A 15,486-nucleotide genomic window follows, 5' to 3' on the forward strand; every position below is an offset into this window, starting at 1 on the left:
TCTAGGCGTCGTCAATGTTTAAGAAAAGATTTCTAGAGGTGTCAATTTTTTGTTCGGTTTGTTTTATTTAAAATATTTCCTCGACTTCATGGTGCATTTCAAGTTGATTTACACTTTGTGCAACATATACATCAAGTTCCCAACAACAGAACTAGATATTTTTCGGTATTTCTGCAATATTAGAGTAACTCCCCTTTCATCGCAATTTCCCGCAATAATCTGATGTAAAATGGAAATAAAAGTACCATCGGTAATGTTAATAGGCTTAACATGGTGGGTGGGTGTAGTATAGCCAATTATCACTTACAGTACGCAGAAGGTTAAAAGTTATAAATTATTAACTGAAGAAACTGCTATTTAAACGTGCATGTGCAATCGGATTTGCAGAAAATCTATTAATTTGAGCCAGAATAGTCAGTTTGATATCGCATTTCACACGCAACTGATAACGACATTGAGTTATTGCATTTTAATGTTCTTGTTGCATGATGACCAATCAAGATACAACGAGCGTTACATCTTTCATATACTGGACATTGCGTACAATTTATGTGGCAAACAGCGCGATGCCTAACACTCACGCATCTATTCCGGTGGGTATCAAATTTTCTATATTGAAATTGCATTTGTTATCGATACTGTTAATAGCGAAGAAAATTCCTAAAAATTCCTGATATACATACTATAAAATGGCCTGTTTGTTTCTTGATATTTTCCTTTCCTCCCATCTTTCACTGCTTCTAGTACTGTAGACATGAAACCCCTCCCCCACCCCCGAGTTTATATCTTCGGCTATTATCAGTCCTTCGCTCTTAATACCAGTCTAAAGATAGCGATAAGTACTTGACATTAACTGCTCATCCTAAATAAACATTGTACGTAAGCATAAATGGAATATAGATTGAATTTGCTTGCAAGTATTAGGACTATTATAGTTTTGGTATGCGTTTCCGGTAATGTATGAGAAAGGACTTCCCGCAAAACAAGTGTTATTCAGATCAAGGAAAAGACAAATTTTAACAAAATTACGAACAGATCAGGTAAGAATGAGCAGTTGCATTCTTTAGAGTATATGTTGTACAGTTTTGTTGGTTGTCAAGATTCTCATTAATCGTGAACATTAAAGTGTACTGCAACGAGCTTAGTAACTTTAGTATGATGTATATTCTGCAGTGGAGTCTATGGTATATCGATAGGTCACATGTTGTTGTTGTATGGTTTAATGCCATTTTTCAGCACACGATAGGCTATACATGGCGGCCAGTATTAATGGTGGAGGAAGAACCCGGGAAAACCCCCGGAAAGAACCACCGACCCACGAGAAGCTACTGGCAAGCTTTCTCACATACCCACATTGGCTGAATCCGAGACTCGAACTGGCGCTGACAGAGGTGAGATAGGTCACATGTAGGGAAAGAGTAGACATTTAGTTATTTACGTAACATATTGGTGGTGATTTAATGACATTTTTCGGCATTTGTGATAAATAGTTATTGATATTGTTTTTGTGACATCTGTAGACACTATTTTTTTTTATTTTGTTTTAATTTTGTAGGAATGTGTCGTAGAACACAGGAGCCTTACGTTTAATCAATAAAGTACGGCGAAATCTCTGACATGAAATCACCTTATCGGTACTATAAATGAATGTTCATTTATAGTACCGATAAGGTGATTTCATGTTGTTAGATTTCACTGTACTTTACTGATAAAACGTCAGACTCCTGTGTGTGTTCATTTATAGTACCGATAAGGTGATTTCGTGTCAGAGATTTCGCCATACTGTTTTGATAAAACGTCAGACTCCTGTGCTTTATGTCTGTGCATACTGAAAGCCTTTTCTAAAAAATTTTTAATTGTGACCTATTCATTTCAAAGGTGTTCTTGATTTCATAGCATACCTTGCAGTATCTGAGTACTCTGTATAATCTTGAAAACGGCAGTCAAGAACCACATTCTTCCAAAAATTAAAGTTCTGTCTATAGAAAGCAAATTTTAAAACTTCTGGATAGACAATGGAGACCTGAGTAACAGGGACTCTCACTTAGAGAGCTGAATACCATTATACAATTTCATTATGTTGAAAGAAAACTTATTTTTACTAAGAACATTCATGCATCTTAAAAATGAACTTCCTTTTTTTCAGTTAACAATTTGGAACTTGGAGAATACAAGTAATGCCTGGAAAGATTGGACTTTGGAATGTTCTTCGTTTTTATGTAAATCAGGCTGATGCAGATAAGTAGGTAATAGCATGCTGTGACGTCATTGTGTAGGAACTCCAGAAGTTCATATTGCATCGAAAATATCAGGATCAAGTCATTCAAACAGATAGGACTGATATTACCATTAAAGAATAACCCGTCACGAAGTGTTGTCTCACTGCCGCACCATTTTAATTTGTGATAGAACTTTGATTTCTATTAAAACATGGCAGCAAACAGTTTCTTATCCAAGAATTAACATTTAAATCAAATACTATTTGCACAATGGGTATTAAGGGTCTAAAAGCATTTATTGATAAAAACCCCAAGTTTCTTCCAGATTACAAGCTTCGTGACACAAGGGTTGTAATTGATGGCAACAGCTTCTACTTTTTTCTGTATTACTTTTTCAAGATACCTTGCCATTATGGTGGTGACTATGATGTTTTCTGTAAGCGAGTTAGGCAGGTGTTTAGTCACTTCAGAACCTGCAATATTTCACCATACCTTGTGTTTGATGGTGGTCATGAGCCCAGTGATCGAAAATTGGCCACGGTATTAGCCAGAGCTTGTCAAAGACGCTGTTTAGCTGGCAATATCTCTCGTGGTGTTGGAGGAAAAATTATGCCAATATTGGCATACGAAGCTTTTCGAAAGATTGTAGAGGAAATGAATATTCCTCATGCATCTTGCGTGAATGAAGCAGATGATCAGATTGCAGCACTGGCAAATGACTGGAACTGTCCTGTCCTTAGCAATGACTCCGATTTCTACATATTTGAAATAAAAGGAGGATTTATACCACTTGATTACATAAATTTTAATCTCTGTTCTGTTAAGTCGCATGAAGAGGATTCAGATCATTGCCTTCGTGTGAAAATATATCACACAGATAACTTTGCCAAAAGTTTTAAAGGGCTGGGCATAACAGTGCTCCCATTGCTGGCTACTTTACTTGGAAATGACTATGTTGATAGAAAAACTTTTAAAGCATTCTATAAAATGATAAAGCGTACAAAGTGTACAACACATTCCAGCGATCAGTTTATATTGCCAAAGAACCACAAACGTTTGATGAGTCTGATGCATTGGATTAACTGCCTATCCAATATTGAGGCTGGGCTAGAACAAGTGCTGAAGCTTACTCCAGATGCTAAGAGGGAGGCGCTAAAGGACATCATACTGCAGTCAATGGAGAGGTACACTAACATCCACACATACAAGTCCTTTAACCTCTTCAAGTTTTTTACAGAAGGGGACGCAACAGAATCAGCAGAAATGGACGAGTTATGTGACTATTATGGCAGTCCATTGCCAGCCTGGTTCAAAACAGCCTTAAGAACCTGTCAGATACCCACCTTGATGCAGAATGTGGCAGTGTTACACAGAGTCATCTTGTATTGTCAGGTTGAGCAGATGACTGAAACTTCAGCCTTTAGATGCTCAGCACATGTGAGGCAAATAGTGTATGGTCTCGTGATAAGTTCTACTGATGGTAGAATGGCAAGCACATCAGAGAGTAAATGTAGTCGTGACAAAAGCGTGGAGGAATATGACAGAGAAATTAAGAATCCACACACATTTTATATGGAGCCAATAAAGGAAATTCCATGTTGTGGAGATAAACATTCTTTGGAGGAAATCCCTAAGTTGTCAGAGAGGCACCGACAGAAGATCATCATCTCAGGTTTGGGAATTCCTAGAGATATATTTAGTGATAATATGATGTCATTAAATCTCGTCTTCTTTGCCATTTGGATTTGGGTGCAGAATTCGGTTCCCAAAATCTCCTTGAATCATCTGAAAGCATATATTGTAAATCTAATCATGCTACACTTAAAGGACTGGAGGGAGGGTAATGGGCAAGTATCTGGTCCTCGAGAGATGCTGGATAGCCAATTCCATCTTGTATTCAGGGAATTGTCTGAGAAAGATTTGAACCAGCTGTGGGAAAACTTGGATAAGTTTTCTAAAAAGACAGAACATACAAAGAAGAATCCAATTGAGCCAGATTTGATCCATGGGTATTCTCAGCTACAGGTCTGCTTGCGTGATCTGATTTATCTGAATAAGCTTCTCCTTTGCCCATTCCAAACACCTTGCTTAGAACTAATATTCAATGGCACCTTCTTGTACAGTTTCTGCAGAGAGCTTCACTGTAGAACTAACCCTGACTTGTTCATTACAGAGATGTTGGTGAAAGACTCCCCAGTACTGCAATTGTACAATAACTTTGTAACTATGGTAACTGGAGAGTTGTTTCATTACAGTTTGTAGGACAATCTGTACCATGTGGAAAGAAAAACTGGGAAAAGAATACTAGGAAAAAAACAAAAGAAAGAGGAAAACTTGCTGGAGAAAGATGATCAGGAAATTATTCCTAGATACTTAGCAACATGAAAGACAAAGACCAAATTTGTGTCTGTAGAAATGAACTGTTCACTTGACAACAAATTTTCCTTGCTTTGCTTGGAAAAAGAAAGTTACAGTTATGAAGATTTTTCAAGATAAACTGTCATAATGTAACGCTGCTTAAATTATGGAACTTTTTAGAAGACATCAACCATATTTACTGTGTTAATATGTATCATCTGGCTTGTGGATATCTGTATGGATTCTGTCCATCATCCACTTTTGTTTCAAGATCATAAATCCAAAACCATTCAAACTATCTAATTATATTATGGTACACATTTTAGACTGGTTCAGATGTGTATTTTGTCATTTGCTTCTTCAGTTTAAATATTTCTGATTCTTATTTTCATTTGCCTGTCTTTCCATACATCCATTATCTATACTTTTGTTTAATGGGAAAAAAACTATAAAAAAACAATTTTAGATATACCAATGAAATTTGCTAGATATATTTAACTAGATGTGCCTTTGGACAATTCACTATTTTTAATGTTTGGATCCATTGGTTTGTTTATCTACACATACATCTCCGCAATTACGTTCACTGGCAGTAAACCTCAAAAATGTTTTGAGAGATCTCTATGAAATTTGGTACATATATTAAACTAGTGGTATAGACATACCTTTTTCTATTTGTTATTCTTCAGTTTAAATATCTTTAGAATTGCATCCAGCCATCTTTTTTACTTTTATTACTTAAACTATGCAATATGTTGGCAGAAAGTGGCATGAAATCATCAACAATCCTACTGCTTTCTATTTCTGCTTCCTCGGCTATTATAATTTAAGTCTAATTAAATAAATGAACACTTGCAGAGAGATGGTATGATTTGGAAAATTAGTTTATACAGATATGGTATCACGGACCGGATTAAGCTGTTTGTCAATGGGAGATAATGTAAATGGGTACTGATCTGTAACATACTTTCTTTCATTTCTGTATGACAGACTGAAATAAAATGTTTTCATGTGAATTGTTATTATTTGTTTGCATGTCTTTTATTAGTGTTCTGAAGATTGCTTATGTTATTATAAGATAAAGAATGTAATTGTGTTTTAGAATTTACTTGAAATTTCAAGAAATCTATATACAGCGAAAGTTTGTTGTTTGTACATATCCAGGGATCGTCCTGGGCTTCGCCAATGTCGCAAATTGCGATTTTTTTTCCTTATTGGCGACAAAAATATCCCACCTGGCGATTTTTTTGGCGACATACTTTTTGGTTATTTAATTTGTACATACAATCATGGATTTGGACTGAATAAATTTAAAGCCAGAACGAAAGGAAGCCACAAACTTGACTAAGCAATGCATTGGAATCAATCTGTTACACAAACGATCCTTGTTCTTATTGACAACCCTATCTTTACAGTGCATTGTTACGTCATAATCTGCTTATGCTGACATCTGGGCTGAGTACTACTGTATGCTGCGATCCAGTCAATCATGCTACCGCACGATACCTACAACTGACCGACTTCTGAAGACGCGAATAGAACAGATACAATTAATTGTATGGCTAATCCTTCTGTTTTTTTTTTTTGTTTTTTTTATACATATACCAATACAGTAGTTTTGCTGAACCTTCATAGAAAACTGATAACCTTTGAAGTACCGACTACTGTGTATAAATACAAAGCAAATGGAAAAAATCTCAAATCACAATTACATCTGTCGCCAGTGCAGCATTTTACTCATTGATCTTTTCCTTTTGCCATCAGTCCCGTGTTACGGCTACAGAGACTTAAACTCCGCAACAAGAAATAGCAAAAAAAAAAAAAAAAAAAAAAAAAAAAAACAGTTTTGCATAATTAATAATAATTATTTATTTCTCAAAATACAGGAGTGAAAGAATCCCTAAATTGGGTGTGAATTTACGCTTATATATACGGTCCAATATTGCCAGGAGTTGACTCGTGTAAGTTTCATTCGTGGGAATGGAGATCCTATTTTTCTTGTCGAGAAAATTTATACAGCATTCAGTGATCATTCTTGGGATTTAGGAAGCAATTCCCTACAAGCTTTGTGAAGCTAGCCATAAAAAGGTGGGGGGGGGGGGGCTGCTGAGAGACTACTGGTGTCACCTGCCAGCACTGAGGACTGTGAACGTGGATTCAGTAAGATGAACCTCATAAAAAGTGACATCAGAAATAAGCTCTGCATCTCATCTCTCGAGAATTTAATGAGAATCAGCATGTACAGATGTGAAAAATTAGACTTTGAAACTGCATTCAACAAGTGGGCAGCCCTAAAATGGCGACGGATCTTCATGTAACACTTTGTAACATTTTGTTAATGCTTGTTGTAATTAAAGTAGTAACTAATCCATCTTTTGTAATTTTCATTGCCTGTTACATTAATAGACTAAATTAACACTTGGAAAAATGTACACTACTTTTTTTGGCGACACTTTTTGAAAATTGGCGACAAAATATTGAGGTTGGCGATTTTTTTGGCGACAGCTTTTTAAAAGCCAGGACCATCCCTGCATATCTAAAAGATGAACCAAACTTTAAGCAATAATTTTATAGTTGCTTGTTTGTTATATAGAGTGGATAGTAATTACATTTTAATCATAGTGATAATTATTGCTCAAGTAAATTCTTAAATGTCTGGAAATCTTTGACACAATCTCGTTAGTGCAAGTCAAGCTGTTTATCATGGATTATTATGTGCATATTTCATCAGATCACTGTTTCCAAAAAGTTTTACATGAGTTGTTAAAATTTTGGCTTGTAGGATATCAAGAAGAACTAATCTTATGTATTTTAATGGATCACCTTGAATCTTGGAAAATGCTATGAGGACCATCTGTATGTATAGTAATTCTCTTTTCTACTAGTGTACGCTGTACATTATATTCTGCATTTTCTATGTGCATTGCTACATCTTTTAATTGTCTTTCTAAATTTGATATATGTGATACTGGAATCCATCTTCGCTAGCCAAGGTTCCAATAACCCTATCTATACCTTGGCAGATCGAACAGCAATATCAGTGCTTTGTCCTAGCGACATTCTATTGGATTTCATGTCTCCCTTAGTATGTTATTCCAACTAACACATAGCGTGGTGATTTGTACATCGGCCGAAAATGTTGGTGGCAATTGACCTCAAAAGGATAATTTGTAAGTTTAACATCCAAAGTATGACTATGTACCAGAGGGAAGCCATTACAATTGTATTTGAGTAAAAGATATTTGTGCAAACACGGGTTGGCACCCGAAAAGTGCTTATTTATCAGTCCATTCAACTTGTGTGCTCTCCTTGTCTCAATCACGTAGGAACAGTGTTCAAATTTGAAAAACTTAATTTTGATTGGATGTAGTAGCTTGCCACTGCCTCCAATGAAATTCACAGACCCAAAGCACAAAAATATCTGCTTGATATGCCAAGGTGTAGATAGGGTTATCGGAACCTTGGCTAGCGAAGATGACTGGAATCCTGGGTCCAATACATGGCAGATCCTACGCTTGGAAGACATAGCCTCAGAGTCCCTATTCCACAAAGAAACATGGGTTAACTTGTTGTATCGATCAATCGATTGAGATTATTTCTTTCTCTTAGCAGGCTGATTGGGAATCCGGTATTGCTCATTGTAATCTCACTAAAATTGGATGATCATCTGATATATATATACTCATTATCTGGAACATGCTTCGGTGTCAGGGAACTTAATGATTCCTCCTTCTGTTCATCCATAAATATAGATCATTCTAAATTCGAAAAAGAAATTCACCAAACTTATTTCATATATTGTTGGTAATGCAAATACATGTTGGGGGGGGGGTATAGGTTTCTCACTTTCTGTCCATGGAATTCTGAAGAAAGTTGGATATTTTTTTAGCCAATCACTCTCTCTCTCTCTATATATGTATAGATTCAGTATGTTTTGGTTTCAGATAAGGAACTATTTAATAAAATGTGTAGGGATTTGCGATACCGATCAAATGAAGTTGCACAGAAAGCATGGGTTGACACCAAACTACTTAAATCTAACAGTATATTTTTGTTTCAGATGCTATTTTGTAACAAGTAGTTAAACCTATTTGCAACATCACAAGTGCTTTTTTTCCTTCTTTACTCGCCTCACATCAACACACTTATTTATTTGTTTGCTGTTCATGTTTTTTTTGTTTTGTTTATAGAACACAGCAGTGTTGTGAAATAATTAGGACAGAAACATTTCTTGCTAAAACAGTGTTTTGTTCATGTAAACTTTGTTTATTCTTCAAATTCTTCCTCTGGTGCTCGTGGTTTTGTCGCCTCAAGACATCTGGCGCCCCAACCTGGTACGCTACTGAATATGCTAGAACTACTGATGAATGGTGAAGGTGAAGAGTGGTTTCTTCTCAGTTCTTTGCTTTTAGAAGGAGCATTCATGTTAAAAAATTCTCTGAAAGAAAAAAAATCATTTATATTGTCTTATTATTTAGCAAATACTACGTTGCTGTCAATATATAACAGGTTGGATCTGTCCTCCGTGATTAGAATGTACATGTACATTATACCTGATCCGGGTCTGTTTTCATTTGGTGTGACTGAAGTGCAAAAGGTTATCTTTAATGATGAGAAGTTCATTTAAAATTATATCTATTGACCGAATATATTTTGAATTTTGATTTTCAGTTATTAAATTATATTGTGTAGTAATTCATTATACATTGGATTTTATATAGCTTTTCTATATATAAAGTATTTCAAAAAGGTTCTTTTCGCGAATGATATCCATTTCGCAAAATGGTCTTACCTGTCTGTGAAATGGATCAACTAAATTTTATTATCAGTTGTAATCAATATTTCTGTAATGTGCAATACCTTATTTTCCATAGCACTGAACATATTGTTTTAATAACGAGTACTTGATGCTCCTTTTAGCAACTGGGGTTCATTTCGCAAACATGTCTTACCATCTGCGAAAAGGACCCAATATGCCCCTACTAAGGCTTCAGTCAATATTTCGATTCTAAGAAATGTAAGAAGAATTACAAAGTTTTAAAGGATATGGACTTTGAAGTCTAAAAAAGAATGATATTACATTCAGTCACGAACAGAAAACTTCACCAACACAGGACAAGATATCAATATCAACATCTGGCATAAGTAAGGTGACCCTGAGCTGATGGGGGTTATTTAATCTGATGGCTTCATTCAAAGCCAACGTTGTTGTTCCCGATGGATAAATTGACTCGATTCTCATACATATGTTTATTATAATTGTTCTATTGCAACCTCATAATTAATCATTTAGGTAACATATGGAGAACTGTGAATGTTGTAATTATCTTACAATTAATTGAGTTACATCAAAGAATCTTTTCAACAACCCCAGTTTGTATTTACTCTAAACAAATAATGATAAGTGTTAATGGTACAAAAACTAGCTTAGAAAACCTTTATTGAAAGATGGCACTCTCTTGATTTGGATATGTACTTTGTCGGAAAAAAAGTCGACAAAAAGCATATCTACACACCATTACAACCACAACCATTAGCAAATGAGCTTGTATACGATCACTAAATGTATAAAACTCTATAGATCTCTTCGATAGGACCTGATCAGTTCAAACAGTGGATAACATGGTTCCAGAAAAGTGGTAATCTCCTTCTGAAATTTCAACCAACATCGCACTTGGTGAAAACATTAGAAAATTCTCATCCAGAACTTATCATGCATCCGTGAAATATCTATAAAAAAACCATTACCTATATTAGAACAATCCTTCCGTTAGAGAAAGATTAGCAAACGAACTGGAGCATAAAGGGTGGACGCAATTTGAGCGAATGGCAAATTCTGAAAAGTTGATGATTACCAGCACCCAAGAAGTGAGAAACAACTTCAAAATAATAAACATTCAACAGCAAGAACAAGTCAGGGAACATTGCCGACCATATTGTTTGCGTGGATTCTTCATTTAATCATTTAGGTAACATATGGAGAACTGTGAATGTTGTAATTATCTTACAATTAAGATAAACAAAACAAGCAAATATGTCCAAACTGTGAAATATGAATGGCTTGCAACACCCAATCGTGACTCTTTACACTGAACAACAGATCACAGACATTAAAAGGTTCTGCTGTATTGAAAAGGTGGTAGCATTCTTGTGAATAGACAAGACCTACAACCTCGCTGATTTTCATGTGACTCTGAGAGTATTCAAAGATCTGTCTATTAAAAGATGATTTACTGATGACCATCCGATCATGTTTGGCACAGTTTTCATCCATACCAACTCCGGCACCAAGGCCTGTTTTGCATTCCTCCATGATGTCACTTAGAACTTGACAGATAACCAGCCCGAGTTACTGACATTCAGCACAGATAGAGAATTGGCATTTAAAATGGCTATAAAGCACTCTTCGTCTGGCAGCACACATCCTTTTTTTTGTACTCACCATCCAAAGCAGAGTGCAAACAGACACATGGAATAAATAGTTGGGTGCTTGATTTAGTGTTTGGTTCAAATGGTCTTGTACAAAAAACATGACACATTCTGTCATCGATGACCAAGACTCGCATGGTCACAATAGTTCCACACCTACTTTGACACACAAGGTTGTATCCCATGTTCAAAGAGCACATCGATGGCTCAGCCAACAATGGCAAAATTACAAGCACATGGACAAACAACAACTTTGAGAGTGACACTCTTATCCTAAAATCAGCCACAAAATGGAAGTTTGCTGAGTTAACAAAGTTTGTCAGACTGCTTCAGGAATTAAGTGACCAGTGAGCAGGGAGAGAGACGTCATTCTCTGAGAAACAAGGGCAGTTATTGCCCCAGTGAAAGATATCTGCACCACCTGATCAATGGGCCAGAATGACGGAAGAAGAACAGGATAAGAAAACAAAGATTTCTCACTGACTGCAGTAAAGACCATCCAAATACGATTTACTATGGCAGAACTGCAACTAGAACTCCTTCTGCAGCTTGAAAACCAAAGTAGAAGAAAGCGGGCAGAAAGTTCTAGAACACCATAAATGCCAAAAGTGAAATGCAAACTCTAATTTGGACAAAATATCAATAAAACATGATGCATGGATGCTCGTAAAAATAAAACAGTAAAACAAAAATATCACTACCATTAATGTAATAATAATACAAAATAGAATATACAGCATATAACAAATAGAAACTGCAAGTAGAATGATGCAGGGTAGAATATACAATATATAATAATAAAACATCGATAGACTTAAAATACATGCATCAAATTGTGGCTGTAATCATTCTCCAGACATATGAAAATCCATATACTGATGAATCACTGTTTTCAATCATCATAGACCCAGATGAGCTCGTGGGATGGTCAACTGCCCATTGTCCATCATCCATTGTTTGACATCTGTCAGTCCGTTTGTTATTTCTACTCCTCCTAAACTACTGGGTGGATTGCCATGAAACTTTACATTCATCCCATGGTCTAAATAAACTGGTGTTGCTAGGACATCCAATATAGCTGTCACAGTGGCCATCTTAACAATTTTGTTACTGCTACTCCGGAGGAATGATTAGTCATGTCAACGCAGTTTTCACTAAAGGACTTACAATGTCTAGTTGGTCCTAAATAAAAATGGTGCCAATCTCTTTCTAATAAAAGGCTGCCATTTTTAGAATCTTGCTATTGCTACTCCTCCAAAAAGGAAATGCATATTGATATGTAGTTTTCTCTGGAAGACTTATGATGTTTAGTTTGTCCAAATTGAAAATGGTCATGATCTGACCTTCTCTATAATCACCATAGTGGCCATGATGAAAATATTGTCATCACCACTCCTCACTAACATAAACGTGGGTTTTTAATCAGATGTTTTCTTGTGGTATTTAGTTGGAGTGACATGAAAATGGTGACAGTTTGAAAACCAATATGGCACAATTGCATGTTATCTTGACAATCTTGTTATCACTACTCCTGAACAGAAAGTCATATTTACATAGAGCTTTTACCTGAGAATCTGTGGCCTCTAGATGGTTCTAGATTAAAATGGTGCCAGTCTGACTTCCAGAATTAACACAATTGTAGCCATTTTGACACTTTTGTTATTGCTACTCCTCCTACATGGATCATCGTATTTGGCAAAAAGCTTCATGTGATAAGTAGTTCATTTAATAAATGAAAATGGTGCTGATCTGACACCCAAAATTTGCTCTCACAATTTTTGCTAAACGTTATTGTCCATTTTTGATGAATGCAATTGTGTTAACACAACAGGTCTTGCAGGTTTTTTTTTATGGATCACTGAGAAGCTTGGTAGGTATCCTGGTCATCACCTGAAGATGCACAGCAAATTGTTTTGCTTCCTTGATTTTTGTACGAGTTATTGTCCTTACTGAGTTACAGCATGGCAAAATAATTTTGGGAAAGAAACTATCTTGCACTTTTTTGTCAATTACTGTGAAATGGAGCACTTACCGGTATTATGGTCAATATCTGAAGATTTGAAAGTAGTCCAGACATTATACTTGCACTGTTTGTTTATACTCACATACAAGTCCAACTGCAAAGAACACAGAATGTGCATTTAAGTGTATTAAACACCTTTGGAAAGCAAAGATGATCAGTCCCATACATAATCACAATACAAGAGCTGATGAGGCTCACCGTGATTTTATTATTGAGCAAATATACTTAATGTGTTTAGCATTCATTGTTTATCCTTTCTATGCAATATGATCCACTCCCACCCACCCCTCAAAAAAGTAAAATCCAGTTTTAGAGACAAGTTGTTAGATCCTATGACCAGTTGTTTGAAAATATTCATTTTGCTAGCGGTTCTGGTATGTTAAACCTATCTACATATCAGAAACATGACTAGCAAAGATGGAAAACATGATGCCAAGCAAAAATGCACTACTTTATGAAGGTACAGTTTCTCTTAAAGCCTGCCAATTGGTGCTCCGCAAGAGCACTGGTGAGTGTTTGGACATAGGAAGGAACTGTGATTGCAATGTTTTCTGAGATTTTAGCTGCTGTTATAAAGAATGGTCCGAAGTCACAGTTGGGTAGGGTTGTTGTCAATATCATCTTGTACGGAGAGGATATAGGCAAAGCTTTACAAAAAAGACTGGGGCCCGGAGTGGCCAAATGGTCTAAAGCGCTCACTGTTACTGATCACTGCCATCTCACCTTTGTCTATGTGGGTTCAAGTCTCAGATTCGGTCAATGTGGGTATATAAAAAAGCCTGCTAGTAGCTTCTCATGGGTTGGTGGTTCTTTCTGAGGTTTTCTCAGGTTCTTCCTCTACCATTTATACTGGCCACCATGTATAGCTTATCTTGTGCTGAAAAATGGCGTTAAACCCGACAACAACAACAACGACAAAAAAGACCTGAAAACCAATTGGAAACTGAAAGTAAGCCCCAAAATTTACTCATTTGTAACAAAATTCCAGTATCACTTGACCGTTTACAATCACATGGCATAAAACAGTTAATTTATAACAAATGGAGTTATTCACCAGTAAAACATCATGTGAAGGAACTGGGTAAGTTTAGGTACTAACTTCAATGTATGCAATAAAACAATAAAGACAAGATTGTGTTTTACTGATCATGCATTTGGAACTTGATAATGTATTTGTCAAATTGAATACTGCCCGAATTATTTTCATACCATGGGAGAAAATATGGTATAGGGAGTCAGAAAAGTTCTAAAAGGTTGAGGCAAAAGAAGTCAGTTCATTTGTGGTTCTTATAAATAAGCCTTGCAGTAACTGCTTGACATAGATTCTGCCTAGATTATTTTATGCTACCAGGAAACATGTTGTACATAGATAAATATACTATGCCTGCACTTGTATATTAAATAATGCCTAGTCTATAGCAGGCCTGGTACACATAGCAATTAAAGTTCTACCCACTTATATCGACATTACCTCTTGAAAAACTGCCTATGTCATCAAAAAATTAATGACCTGTGCCCATGGTCTCTTGTTACGACCAAATTTGTTGTGCTTATGTTGATGTTGAGATAAAAAATGTATGTTGACATTATCCCTAAGACTCAGTCTGAGCAAATCCTTTGTCTTCTAATTGTTTATGTTGACCAGCTGCCAGGTCTGACGTATATATTGTTCTCCAAAGTTGGCCTATTGCTGTGACTTCAGTAATGTATGCACCCTTCATCAAAGCAAGCTGGCAACCATCTTCAATAAATATAATGGAAGCATCATCAAAAGAAGTCATCACTAAACTTTAATAAAAGCAAAAGAATCTGACCTACTGTTGCATTTTCTATAGTGATAAAAGATTGGAACACGTTTACTGTGCCATGAAAGTTTCCTTTATTTTTACAATGGCTAAAAAGGTGGCATCAAACAAATTAAATTTAGTCTCTTGAAATTAAATATCTGGCCATTAAAGAAGTTGAAGTTGGAGAATCTCATAAAGACGTGATCGAAACATTTTCATTTAAACATAACACTCTGTCAGGATGGATGAAAGCTGACAAGCCTGGAAAGAAAGATTACATTAAAGGTAACTGCACTCCCTGCCAAAAAAGAAGCAAAAGCAGACAACTACTAAATTTGAACCCATGGAGGCCACAGCAAAATGAATTAACGAAAGCTACATCGAAAAGTATACCGTAACCACAGATTGTGACATAATTATCAAGCAAAAGATTTCCTAAAGAACCTGGTGTGGAGAACTTCAGTGCTTAAAGTGATGGTTGTTGTTGTTGTTGTTGTTGTGGGGTTTAATGCCATTTTTCAGCACACGATAGGCTATACATGGCGGCCAGTATTAATGGTGGAGGAAGAACCTGGGAAAACCCCAGAAAGAACCACCAACCCACGAGAAGCTACTGGCAAGCTTTCTCACATACCCACATTGGCTGAATCCGAGACTTGACCTCACACAG

The 15,486-nt window shown here is 36.1% G+C and overlaps 2 protein-coding genes across 4 annotated transcripts in view; one reads left to right on the top strand and one right to left on the bottom strand.

The window, feature by feature from the left end:
* Window positions 1–483: 483 nt before the first annotated feature.
* Window positions 484–5,593, top strand: LOC149780471 (single-strand DNA endonuclease ASTE1-like). Of its 3 annotated transcripts, none has more exons than XM_089937431.1 (2): window positions 484–593; window positions 2,147–5,593. In XM_089937431.1, the coding sequence occupies exon 2, from the start codon at window positions 2,490–2,492 to the stop codon at window positions 4,479–4,481; it is 1,992 nt and encodes a 663-aa protein (XP_089793557.1). In that variant the 5' UTR covers window positions 484–593; window positions 2,147–2,489; the 3' UTR covers window positions 4,482–5,593. The 3 variants fall into 3 exon arrangements, with proteins under 3 accessions (XP_089793557.1, XP_089793555.1, XP_089793556.1); XM_089937429.1 differs by lacking the exon at window positions 484–593 and adding an exon at window positions 871–1,040; XM_089937430.1 differs by lacking the exon at window positions 484–593 and adding an exon at window positions 1,173–1,391.
* A 1,521-nt stretch (window positions 5,594–7,114) lies between these two features.
* Window positions 7,115–15,486, bottom strand: part of LOC149780472 (GPI alpha-1,4-mannosyltransferase I, catalytic subunit-like) — a 40,759-nt gene continuing 32,387 nt past the window's right edge. The window contains exon 7 of the mRNA XM_089937433.1: window positions 7,115–9,015. Coding sequence (XP_089793559.1) covers window positions 9,004–9,015 — 12 coding nt within the window. The 3' untranslated portion in view covers window positions 7,115–9,003. The remainder of the gene's footprint in view (window positions 9,016–15,486) is intronic.

Source organism: Sinohyriopsis cumingii, chromosome 16, assembly GCF_028554795.1.
Source record: "Sinohyriopsis cumingii isolate HCF-2022 chromosome 16, ASM2855479v2, whole genome shotgun sequence".
Classification (NCBI taxonomy): domain Eukaryota; kingdom Metazoa; phylum Mollusca; class Bivalvia; order Unionida; family Unionidae; genus Sinohyriopsis; species Sinohyriopsis cumingii.

Coding starts and splice junctions, on each gene's coding strand:
- LOC149780471 (XM_089937431.1), top strand. CDS start 2,490: ATGGGTATTAAGGGTCTAAAAGCATTTATTGATAAAAACCCCAAGTTT.